The sequence below is a fragment of the Anas acuta genome, chromosome 2 (genome assembly GCF_963932015.1).
Source record: "Anas acuta chromosome 2, bAnaAcu1.1, whole genome shotgun sequence".
NCBI lineage: Eukaryota > Metazoa > Chordata > Aves > Anseriformes > Anatidae > Anas > Anas acuta.
This window is the reverse complement of record NC_088980.1, coordinates 85,279,149-85,292,167: the sequence shown is the minus strand read 5'-3', so window position 1 is coordinate 85,292,167 and position 13,019 is coordinate 85,279,149. Positions and strand designations below refer to the sequence as shown.

At 38.5% G+C, this 13,019-nt stretch overlaps 1 protein-coding gene across 1 annotated transcript; it reads left to right on the top strand.

Moving 5' to 3' along the window:
- Positions 1-23: 23 nt before the first annotated feature.
- SRD5A1 (steroid 5 alpha-reductase 1) lies at positions 24-10,114 on the top strand. Its single transcript, XM_068671038.1, has 5 exons — positions 24-423; positions 535-701; positions 4,161-4,262; positions 5,774-5,924; positions 7,360-10,114. The coding sequence occupies exons 1-5, from the start codon at positions 92-94 to the stop codon at positions 7,424-7,426; spliced, it is 819 nt and encodes a 272-aa protein (XP_068527139.1). The 5' UTR covers positions 24-91; the 3' UTR covers positions 7,427-10,114.
- The last annotated feature ends 2,905 nt before the right edge of the window (positions 10,115-13,019 follow it).

Genomic DNA, 13,019 nt, shown 5'->3' with positions numbered 1-13,019 from the left:
CGTGGGGATGAATGGGGCCGCGCGGCTCCCTCCCTCCCTCCGCACTTCGGCTCCCTTCGGCTCCCTTCGGCCGCGCTCGGCTCCCCCCGGCATGGCAGCGGCGGCGTTGGCGGGCAGCGAGGGCCCGTGCGCGTTCTGGCGGCGGGTGTCGGGCGGCGAGGAGCGGCGGCTGCTGGAGCTGCTGGCCTACGGGCTGGTGGCGCTGGGTGCCGGCTCCGCGCTGCTGCTGCGCTTCGTGCCCATGCCCTACGGCCGCTACTCGTCGCCGCGCTTCGGCTGCCCGCTGCCCGCCCGGCCCGCGTGGGCGCTGCAGGAGCTGCCCTCGCTGCTCGTCCCCCTCGCCCTGGCCGCCTGCGGGGCCGCCGCCGGCCGCTGGCCCAACCGCCTGCTGCTGGGCGGCTTCGTGCTGCACTACCTGCACAGGTACGGGGTGCAGCGGGCAGAGCCGGGCGGGGCTCAGCCCCGCTTGGCTTTAACACCCCGGTCAAATAATTGCCCTGGGTGCAGCAGTGCCTCTCTCCCGGGTCGTTACAGGGCGCTCGTGTTTCCCTTCCTGATCCGGCAAGGAAAGCCAACGCCGTTTTTCACCTTCCTGCTGGCGCTCCTCTTCTGCGTTTACAATGGGTACCTGCAAGGACGAAGCTTAAGCAACTATGCGGAATACCCCTCAGGCTGGCTAAAAGATCCCTGTTTCATTGCAGGTGAGTTAAGCCGCTGCACGAGAGCATTAGGAGCAGAAATTTTGTCCTCACAGGATGCCACTTTTAACATCAAAAGTCCTTGATGTTTGGCTATTTTTTTTATAACCATACCTATCTCCCCCCACTGCAATGAGTGGGCTTTGGCAAAGAACAAAACTGTGCTACAAGGGTTGTATCAGAAGGTTGATCATTCAGTCCTATCAGGAGGTGAGAGTACACTTAGGTTTGAAGCCAGGCATATAATTAAAAAGATAAGGTGTTTGCTGATTGCGTTCTTTGCCTTACTTCTTGTTTGCTGGGCACCTGCTTTTGCCTAATGTCAAATGTAATACCTTTTTTTTTTTTTATAAGGAAGTATTTACTGATTATCTTCTATGATCTGAAGATAAGGCAGAATATTTTGCCTTGTCAGGGAAAGATGGAACACTGGGTTGTGTGGATTCTTAATCTGACCCAGTACAACTCTTACTGGTTTTCTGGAGTCAAAGCAAGACGGTGTTTCTCACAGATTTCTCAGACCTTGTACAGCAAGAATAAGAGCTTTATTTTCATAATACTGCCTAATATTGCAGTATTATGGCAGATGACAGTAGAGGGCCACTGTGCTGTAACAACTGAGACTGAATAAATTTAGGTCTCAATAGATTATCTTGCAAAGATTAAGAGGAAGTAGTATTTGTGCTCCAAAAATGGAGAAGATGAGGTACAAGGGAATATCTTCACTGGGGAGGCAGGTAGTCGTATGGGCACATGTGAAACTCTTGTGGTACTTTTGAAGTTCTAGTCTCTTGGTTAAACATGGTTCCAAAAAAAAAAAAAAGCATTCAGAAGAACAGTTAATCAAAACTGTTAAAGAGTGATGCAACATAAAATAAATCTTCAGTTTCCGGTGTCCTAGTTTAGTATCTTAATCAAAAGATTATCTCAAAACTGTGCTGTAAACAAAACATGAGTCATGAGGCATAAGTTAATGCCTCCTTACTGAAATGTTAGGGGGGAAAAAGGTAATAGGTCATGTTCAGGTTTCCTGGTTTGTTTGTTTGTTTTTGAATACTCTATTTTAAGGATTTCTGAAAAGTGCAAATGTATAAATGATAATGTTTAGGTTCATCTGCCTTTAGTTATGATTACTTCTGAGTACAAATTTAACTCTTTGTTCTGCAAGTAATACCAATGTGGAATTAATTTTTATATTTCCTGTACTGCTAGTTGTAAGAGGTGTTGGTTTCGTGACTACAAGGACAACTCATTATTTAAGTTACCCTGAAAAGTAAGGAAGTGGAGATTCTTGGTATGCATAGCATCTACTGTAGTACCATCACTCCCTGTTTTTTTTTTTTTTTTTTGAGATTTTTTTTGTAATAAGTGTTGAGATGGGTTGGTAATGGGTCTGAGAGAGCCAAACCTAAGACTTTTTTTCTTTTATTCCTGCTAAAAGGGTATACATACATACGTACGTCTGTAACTTGGAATCTAGTGGCTATTTATAATAGTTATTTGGGACAAACACAAGATAGAACTGTTTGAATATCTGCAGTTCATGCTTGTAGTTTTTGGTCACTCAAATGCAGAAGTGCTTAATTGTATGCCAGATGCTCCCTGAGCAATTGGGCTATGCTCTAATTTTTCAGAAACGTGTGGCAGTGTCTTTAAGGCTGTAGCTAAAATGACAAAAAACTATAAGATTGGAGAACAGCAGGAAAGCACATCTGACATATTATTATGTTAATAAGTTGTTTTAATCTACATGAAGTTACATAAGGAACAAAAATGGGAGTGTCAACAAATGGCAGACAAACAAGGTTCAGCTGAAAGTTGAAGAGAAATTTGCGGCGAAGATAGAGAACGCATTGTTTCTTTGAGACCTCCCACCACTGTGGCTAATTAGCTTCACTTTTCCAGATTCCTATCTGTCGATCCTTAGGATACTGATGGGATGTCTGTTTTCAGATGCTTAGGAGTTAATTCTGGGAAATGAATGCCTTACATCTACACCAGCAATTGATCTGGAGCACTGATACAGCTTTAATGCAGTTCCCTCATGGTTTCTACAGACTGGGCATTGGTTTAGTTCAGGGCAGTGAACTAGTCTTCTTTGAAAGGAAAGCAAAAAGTGCTGCTTCAAATGCAGCACAACGTGTGATAAAACTCAGGTTGCAAAGCAAGCAGACTAATGAAGAACACCCCACAGGCTGCCTATGAGAGCTCTAGTCATGCTTTCTCCAGTTCTCCCTTTCATTGTGCTAGCTTGCAGTGCTTTTAGGGTTTGAGACCTCATGACAGCCTACTCACCTCTAAGTCTTCACAGCTAAGTTAGCTAAGTTCTATTCAGATGGATAAACTCCCAAATGACTTGGGGCTGTTTAAAATAACCTTGTATAGAATAATAGTATTTGCTGTGTACCGCTATCTTCTCCCTTTACTAATATCACCAAACATATTCGAAGGAAGTCAAAGATGAACAGAAAACCAGTGTTCTAGTGAAGTGTCGAGTGTCAACCTTAAGCATGCTTTGTCCACAGTAGACGCTGGATTACAACTAAAGCAACAACTGACTGTGAAATTAGTTACCTCTGCTCTGTGGATCACTGAATATGAATTGCATTCAGGTTCATCCATCAATTCATCTATCTGCCAGGTTGATAGATCTGTAGAACTATCAAACCTGTAAAGAGTATTAAGTCCTTTTATTTCTCTCAGCTTTTTATTTCAACTTCACTAGAATTCATTCTCTGTTACAGGTGTCCTTAAAATACATTTCTCGTTTAGGTCACAGAAAGGAATCTTTCATGACTTTGGACTGAGCTTGAGACAGTACGGCAGGAGTTTTTCCCTAAAGAAAGTCCAAACTCTTTTTCTCTTTGCATCATACTTGTTGAATAATTGCATGCTCAGTATTTACAGTGCTCGACAAGACTAGGTTTAGGAAGACTTTAAACCTAACGTCTAGGAACATGTTATGCTGTCTTTGGTAGTCTAGTGGTTTTTTATTCCTTTTATTACATAGTGTGCTGTGGAAACTCTGGCATACTGTCACTTAAAAGAAAAAAAAAGACTAAGGTGCTAGGAATGAAAATGTCTGATTCCTTCAGTGTTGTTTAAAATGATGTGCTTGATTTTCTTTATGGAAGTTAGGGGTTATACACATCACATGGTGTATATTAGTACGCACATACATTTAAATATATGTGCATACCTTTGGCAACCTGAGAATAAAACTTTATACTTAAAAGTACTATTCCTGTCAAGAGACCTGTTGATCACTGTGAGCTTTACTGGCTGAAGAGCTCGTTGTGGGATTGGGATTGTGCATAATGTCACTAGAATTGTTTATCTTGCTTACATTACTACTGCTTTGAGACAATATGGCTAATGTTTGAAATATGACTTTTTTTTTTTCCTGATAGAGTGCTTTGACTCACTGTATTAAAGATAAGTATTTTAAATATTTCTCTTCAGGTTTTATAGGGTGGCTGGTCGGCATGGCAATCAATATTCATTCTGATCATATTCTTAGAAATCTGAGAAAACCAGGGGAAACTGGTTACAAGATACCAAGAGGTGAGTAAAATGTTACAAAAATCTATTTAGCAAAAGAAGCATGTTTTGTGAGGAGAAGCTGAGAGAGCTGGGATTGATCAGCCTAGAGAAGAGAAGGCTCATGGGGATCCCATAAATGTAAATAAGTACCAGATGGGAGGCAATGAAGATGAGGGAGCCAGGTTCCTAGTGGTCCACAGTGACAGGCCAGAAGGCGATGAACACAAATTAAAACACATGAAATTCCATGTGAACACAACTCTTTTACCATGAGGTTGGCCAAAGACTAGAATAGGTTGCCCAGAGAAGCTGTGGAGTCTCCACCTTTGGAGATGCTGAAAACGTGACTGGATGCTATTTTGGACATCCTTCTCTAGCTGAACCTGCTTTGAACAGAGTGAGGTTGGACTAGATGATCTCAAGACCCTTCCAACCTAAATTATTCTGCAAGTCGGTGTTACAGAGACTTTTCAAAGCTCGATATGTTTTACTGGAGATAGACAAATTGCTATTACAAGCTTCCTGCCATGTCATAAATGACTATCTAAGGAAGTGATTTTGTAGCATTCATATTTTTCACCAAGAACATAACTTTGTATCTTTACATGAGCAGTTGAATTAACATCAGTTAAGATGAATACAGACATAGTGTGAGATGTTCAGAGGGAAGTAAGATTTGTTTTGCTGTATAATCAGGAGGAGTCGGTCTTTTTGATATTACTTACCTAATTCAAGTGCTAGAATTCTGCAATTTTGTCACAAAAGCAGTAATTAAAAACAAGGTCAAAATGTGTCCTTTATTAAGCTTGGCAAATATTTGCTTGTTTGGTCCCACTAGGACATGCACTTATGTTATCAATTTGTACTCTAACTTTGGAATTAAGGTGAAAGTTCTTATTTTTAAAAATAACTCCCAGCAGGTGAGTACTGACTGTTTATGCATAATTAGCTGTAAAATATGTTTAATACAAACTGCCAGTTACTTCTATTGATAAGGGTCAGGATTGAAGTAGTTAAGGTTATCTTTCTCCAGACCTGGCAGGGCACAGGAACAAAAGGGCAATGCATCTTAAGCTAGAGCATAAATTTGCAATTTAAATGTAGAAAAATATTCTTTGATTAATATAATTTGGGATACTTAAACTGGAGAAATGAGGCATTGTATGCTAACTAACCCTAGGTGTATATTATGGGACTATTTTACATGTAAATGGTATTGTTTTCTATTTTTTGCATATTTAAAAAAAAGGTTTTGTACATAGTCATATACAGCTTGAAGTAGTTATTTACAGAGGTATGGAATCACTTCTGGTACCAAATCTTTTTCCATGATTCAAAGAAGAAAAGTGGAACTGGAGAAGGTCTGTTTTAGAAGGATGTTTAAAGTAATCCTTCATGGTACAGCTTGAACTGGAAAACAGTTTCTACTGCCTTTAAAAATATAGAGATATTAGTGATATAGGATGTCTTAGACTTACATTGAATATGTCCTTCATTAAGGTGCTTTTCAAATAAACCTGTCCTGCTTTTAGGAGGAATGTTTGAGTATGTAAGTGGAGCCAACTTTTTTGGAGAGATCCTGGAATGGTTTGGGTTTGCCCTTGCCTGCTGCACCATCGAAAGCCTTGCATTTGCATTGTGTACGCTTTTTATCTTGGGCTCTAGGGCAAAGCAACACCACCAGTAAGTGTTTGTCTTATTTCTATTGTCTGTGCCACACTTCATTTCCAATGTATAAATTATACCTCATCCCATAGGGATGTTGCAGAACAAGTCTAATGAAAAGCTGTTAACTGCAATGAAGAATGAGATAATGCTTCAAGCAGTACTAAACATAAGATTGCAGCAAAATAGTGTTAAGCATAAGGAATATAAGTGCACACAATGTACAGTGAGATAGTCAAAATAATGGCTATTCATTACACGACCAGAATTCATCCTGGACCTCTAAAGATTGGATACATTTGGGAAAATTACCTTTGCTTGATCATACATTGTAGTCTATTTTCCAGCTCAAACTTCTTACTATAGTATTACATTACTTAAAATAACCAAAGGTTTCTGCTACAGGCAGGACCATCAAAATCAAGTTATTAGATATCCATTGAGTTGATAGCTTATTTTTGTATATAAAGGCTCTGCTCTGTAAAACTATCAGACTGATAATGTACTGTATTCACATTTTGACTTTCCTGTTAATAGAAGAATCAGTTTGAGAAAACTTCTTGAAAGAATTCTTTTTCAGGAATAGCACACTTAAAAGAACCTGAACACCCTAATCTTAGTTATTTTTGGCTTCCTGATCTGACTGTTTTTGTGGAACTTGGTGGCATAAGAGGAAATAAATAGGAGGAGGTAGACTGGAAGAATGCCATTGCTGAGTGTCACATCAGCTATGGCTTTGCCTAGCAGAGTCTTGAAAACTTCCAGAAATATCTTTCTGTACCTCGTTGGGTGTTCCAGTTCTGTATTACCATCCCAGTGAACAAGATTTTTCTTACTGTCCAACCTGAACCTTCCAGGTCATCTGTGACTATTTCTCCCTGTTCTACCACCTGCCACTGCTGAGTGAGCCATAATGTACTTTGGGTTGGGAGGGGCAGCTGAAGGTTGTCTAGTCCAGTTACCTAGACCGACCTGCTTCTGCCAGGGCTAACACAAAAGCTATACAACTTTTGCCAAGTCCTTCATCCAGCTGAGTTCAAAATGCCTCCAAGGATGGAGACTGTAGCATCACTGAGGAAAAAAAAATCCTGTTGCAGGATTCTTGTTGGATATTATTTTTTCCTCTACTTCTAAAATATAAATAGGATGCATTACAATACACGTTTTACAAGAGAAGTCCGTTCCTTCCCTGGCTGCTCTGATCGCATCTACTAGCTTGATTTCCCATTGCTAGCACCGATAGTTTTGTTTTGTTGTACTTGGCAATTAGATTTTCTTAGAATGAGTGTGGTAAATAGCAATTTTCTATCCAGAGTAGGTTCTAAAGACACTTTTCTAGTTTGTATCCAAAAAACAAAAAAGGATTAAATTGAAAGCTTTATATAGTTAATGAACTTCCTTGAGAATATTTTAAAGATGCAGTACTCATCGCATTTGTACCTTTGTTTTTCAGGTGGTACCTTGAGAAATTCGAAGACTACCCAAAGGATAGAAAAATTCTGATTCCATTTGTGTACTAACGGATGCTTTGAATACCATCAGGTTCTGGTGGTAACGCTGTTTTTGAAATGGTTACTTTTTGGAACACCTAACACTTCACAAGTGTTAGCCAGTTAACATACTCTGTTCGCTAGTGACAAAGCCTTGTGCTGCTAGTAGTTACTGCTTTTCTTCATAATGAAACCCCCGAATCTGAGGGACATGGTGAACAGGAACAAAGGTGCTTTTGCAACAACGCAGCACCGTTGTGAATACGTAAGGCAAGGTGACTGATTTCACATTGTGGAAACTACTGTACAAGGTTTCTGATGTTTTATTTTCAGCCTGTAGAGTGTTTGGGTATTACCCATCTGATCTAGCCATGTCCTGAGGATTGTGCTATGAGCCCAGTCACCCTTAGTGTATAATTTGGCTGGTGCGTTTGGCCTTTTAGTTGCCTGCATACGCAAATGGGGTTGATTTGTCTTGCCTTCCTAATTTTTTTCCCCTTGCCCCCATTTCCAGGAGAACTGATGCAGAGCAAAGACATTTAATGAATATAATTGCTGTTAGGCAAGAAACGTTCCTTCTCTCTGCATTCTTGCACAGATATGAATGCTATATAGGTAAAATGTAATACTGTTTACACCAATAGCTGTAGTGGTAATTCTCCCAAATAACTGATTTAGTCATCTACCTCTAACTTCATAACTATCTCAAATAATACTCAACATGTGTTTTTTGCATTCAGCACTATTTTTAGAGGATATTTTTTTTTATTAAGGGTACTCACTACAGTCTAGCACTGTTAACAATTCTTTGTAATATTTTCTAAAGGTTTTTACAGAATTTTCTTACTATGCAGTTTTAAAGTCTGTCTTTTCCTGTTGATGGTCTAGTTGATTCTTATATTCAAATTCTGGAATCTTTTAGTGCTGCTTTCTTGTTTCATAAATGTTAGTTCTCGCACTGCTATTTTTTTTTTCCTGAAGGAACCCAGAGGGATTTCAAAGACATGATAGGATCTCAAGTATACAGACTTCTGAGTTTTGGACACATCTATGTCCTTTGAATATTTGTGATATTAAAGAGTTTTTTAGAATTGCGGAGAAGTCAGGTTTTCTGCAGAAACCCTCAAGGAAAAAAACGAACTGCTGCAAATGTATTTTGGAAATCTATGGAAATCAAAAACAAATTGATAATGGAACTTTATTAGATGTTGAGTGTTCCAGTATGGTATTGTGTTAAGCTTTGTCCATCCAGTGTTCAAAATTCTTTCTTTGCTATGACCTACATGGCTGTAGTAATCCATGTAATATGAGGATGGAACTTTTACTTTTCTAATCTTAAATATTTTCTTTTAAAAAGTACATTCAGGAAATGGGCAGTGAAAAAGGACTCTTCCACCCAAGATTTTTCTTAACAGTGGTGTCTTCCTGCTTTCCTTCTTGTAACTGTTATACAGTACTTAGTGCACTGAAGTCTTGCCTAACATCAAGGATTTACTCAGTGATGAAAAATGTAACACGTTTTATCATTACTGACTGAAATAGTCAAAGGATGGAGGGGAGAGAAGCTGTCACTCATACCATGATGATAACTTATCCTACAGCTAAGCCATCGGACTGCCAGTTGCTCCTCACAGCGATGACCAGTTACTGCCTCAGCTGATATCCAGGAAGTCTAGCTCATGGAGAGTCTAGCAATACCCACTCCTTTGAAGTTAGTGTCAGTTGGCACATTGCTTGGTTCTCAAATTGTTTCATCTTTTATTTGATGTTTATGTCTTTTATGTCTTTTCTTGGTGTTTTACAGGAAACTTGAGGCTTTCCTTTTTATTTATTTTTTTGTTATCATGCTTTAATGCAACATTTGATCCTATGTGTTGGGATGAAAGTTGGTCATGAAGCCTCTCAGGGAAAGGATGACTTACCCTCAGTGGAGCTAGAGAATAACAGTTCAATAGGATCACTTAAAGCTGAAGAGAATCACTAAGTCTGAAGATAATTTTAGGAACTGTTTTAATTTCCAGGTGTTTCTAAGCCCTTCATGCAGCATGGTAGTTCTTAAATACTGATATATAAGCCATCCAGTTACCAATATCCGTTTTAGAAGAGCAAAATGTATCAGCATCTCATCTAGGGGTTTAAAGACTTGCATGGTTTACAGTGAACTAATATTTATGTTTTGGGGTTAGTTTAAAAAAAACACAACTAAAGGTACAACCATTTATTATATATTATAGTCTTTATTATTGTTTACAGAAAACTTTTATCGATGTCTCAGTTTTGTTCTGGTTCTATGCTGTTAAGTGTTTATCTCGACAAAAATTTAACTGGCTTAAATTAACTGTTAATTTACGGTTTATGTATAGGGGAATGAAGGTCTGAAACATGGTGCTCTGAGGGTTTATTGGTGTTTTTTTATTTACTTCTTACAGAGAAGGAAGCACTAAGTTGTATGGGATGTAAATGTCAATGTATTTGGAAATTCTAGTTAACTGCAATATTAAAAAAAAATATAGTAGGTTTTGTTTTTCTTGTTTATGTTTTATATTCTAATTATACTGCTGGAACCTGTCACAATTACAGAATTTTATTTAATCACGTTACAGAATTTTATTTAAGGCAGTTCATTCTAATATATCATACATATACCAAGGTGAACAGCATTGGTGGTGAAAACCATATAATCAATTTACTCAATTCTAGAAATGTCTCTTACTTAAACAGTATTCCCTTTCATTTTTAATACTTCACTTGTACTCTCCTCCCTTTTTAGGAGCATTGACAGAATTTATCTGAGACGTCTTTCTTGAAAGTACGTAGTGTTAACATTAATTATGTTCTTCCCTTTCCAGAAGGAGAAGATGTGTACACTCTCTATTGGGTGGTAATAGCTATAGCAATTTCTAACAGATATGTCTATTCAGATCACCTGCATCTTTCACAAGGATCCCCTACTAATAAAATGCAGTTTGTGGTGCTTTGCTTGAATACTTTCTCCTGTTAGCAGTCATTGCTATAACTTGTGGAGATTGGCTAAGGGTTTTTGTACCAGGTCTTTCATTATCCCAAGTGAGGTCTTGAGGACTGTGGTAGTAAGGCTGTATTAAAATATCCTAGGTACATATGTGACCTTGAATAAATGCACTCAAAAAAAATAAAATAGAAGTTACAGGATAGGTTGTCTAGTGATACATTTGTATGTAAAACAAAGTAACTGAGTTGTTCTGTGCTTGCATATACATAGATTAAAGAATAACAGAAGCAGAAGCTACATTTTCAGATTGTTCCTCTGCTAGTTCAGAGTGAACTCTTTGGACCAACAATAGCACTTCTGTGCGCATGCATGAGCAAACAATTATGGAAATTTCTGTTGGAAGATAATGGAAGGGATGAGCCTATAACAAGGTTTGCACCTAACAGTGGCTCAACTTCTACTTGATCTTGTTGAGCTTCTGAAAAAGTCTTGTAGACTTCTTGTTTAATTTAATGTTGGCATTGCAAGCCAACACCTTGTTTTGTTGTGTATAATGACTGATTCAGCATGTGATGATCTAGCTCATCAATTGAGGTAACGTTTGATTACATAAATGCCTACATGTAGGTCATCTTCTACAGATACTCAAAAGTCTCCTTGAAATGTCTCTGGATGTAGATAAACTAGGTAAGGTTTTTCTGCCATAATAGTTAAATTTTCACTAAGTGTTCCTAAAAAGTATTCCTGTAACATTATGGACATCATTTTTAGATCACTGGCTTAAAATGGCAAGGAAGAGAGTGTCATGGAGCATATGGCAGCAGCCCTTCTTAACAGAGGCTGCCTTGTTAAACTGAGCACAACTTTCTTGTTCTGTTATGTTCTCAATAATGCTTCCAAGAAGATGCACTTAAATCTCTCTTGAGGTGTTTCTGGGAAGGGATACCATTGACTTGCCGGGGTAGAAGACCTCCAACACTGCTCTGAGGAGTTGCCTTTGTTCATTTGCAGTGATCAGTATGGGGTGCAGTACCCCAGTAGTTCACCCACATCTCAGAGGGAAATAACCTGCTTGTAAAACTGAGCTTTCTATCTTTAGCCAGGTAATTCCACTAAGATAGTGAGTTAAAATAATCCACATATAAAACTTGTTTTGTAAGTTTACTTTCTTGATATTTTTAACGATCTGTCCATATTCTAATAAAATTTGATTTGAATAGAACCTTACTTTTCCTTTAAACTGATATGTTCTTACAACTCCCACTTCTTTCTTTCTCTCACTCAGATCAGGTCTCCTCATTAGATACCACATTGTTAGTGGAAATTTCCTCCTCCAATTTCTTTCCTTTGTATGTTTATCCCTGTAACTCTTCACTTTGATTTATTGTAGTCTTTAAAATCCCCTTCAGAAGTAGCTTTTTTTCTTTATGCCCTTCAGTCTCTTCAGTTATGCCATAACTTACTCCAATATATAAGCTTTTTATAGAACACTATTCCTATTGCTATCACTTTTTTCTCATAGTTACTTACTCCTGCTGAGACAAGTTTATGCAAATTTTTTTTTAATTGTGAAATAAAATAATTGCATTGCGCTTGTAGGCAGAGGTCTTCTGTCGATTGCTTTAAGTGGTTTTCTTAAACTGAAACTGTTACACAATATTTTGCAAGGTAGACTTTTCAAATTCCAACTGATTTATGTTATTACTACTTTTAAAAGGGTTACTAGCAAAAGTCAAGCAATTATTCTTTGTTTCCTAATTCTTTATGCTAGATGAATTGCCATCACAGTAGCTTTCAATTTCAGTTCAGTGTAGACAATGTATGCGAGTCCTCTGCAAATGTAATCCCATCTGCTACTGGAGCTAAATCTCAGAGATCACCAAGCATGCACATTGTTTGTATTTCTTAAAGCTGACGATACTGCATAGGTAAATGTCAGTCCTCATATCGTAACATCACTCCTGCTAATGTTCTTGAATGCTCTAATTCCTTTTACAGATAAAATGAAAATTTCCAAGTAATGCTGCAGATAACCAACTCTGCTTTATTTTTTAATTAAGTAATGTAGTCTTCTGTTATGTGGTGTGCTAAGCTAACTAGAAACATGAGCTGCGTTATTTAACTTTGAAATCCAAACACTTAAATTCTTATTGTGGCACTACACAGATGTGGGTTTACTGGGTGCCTATAGCACTACAGCTGCCCTTTCCCAGTAAGCAGTTCTTAGAGCAGAAAGTGCAAGTCACAGTAGCAACTACAAGGACAGTCCCCTTCTCTAGTTCAAAGTTACATTTCTCCCACCTGTGGACCACGAACAGACAAGAATGCACCTCAGAACAAGCCTCCAAAAGTCATCAGCAGAGGTCTTTGTCAGTTATTAATTTCTTTATTTCATAATGTGTAGAGCAACAAAGGATGTTAAACTTTGTTCTTAATTTTGCAATGAATATGGTGTCAAGGAAGTTTAATAAAGTGTGTTAACACTTCAGGTCTGTGGAGTCCTTTTCCTTAGGTGGCTTGGAGGAGATACAAGGGAGGGCTGTTAGGTGGAACTGTGTTTTCAGTCCAGATGATGAAAGCCAGAGACAATTGTCTCTGCCACATACAGCATTTCAGCACCATCCTACAGTAGTCATTCTCAGAAAGAGCCGT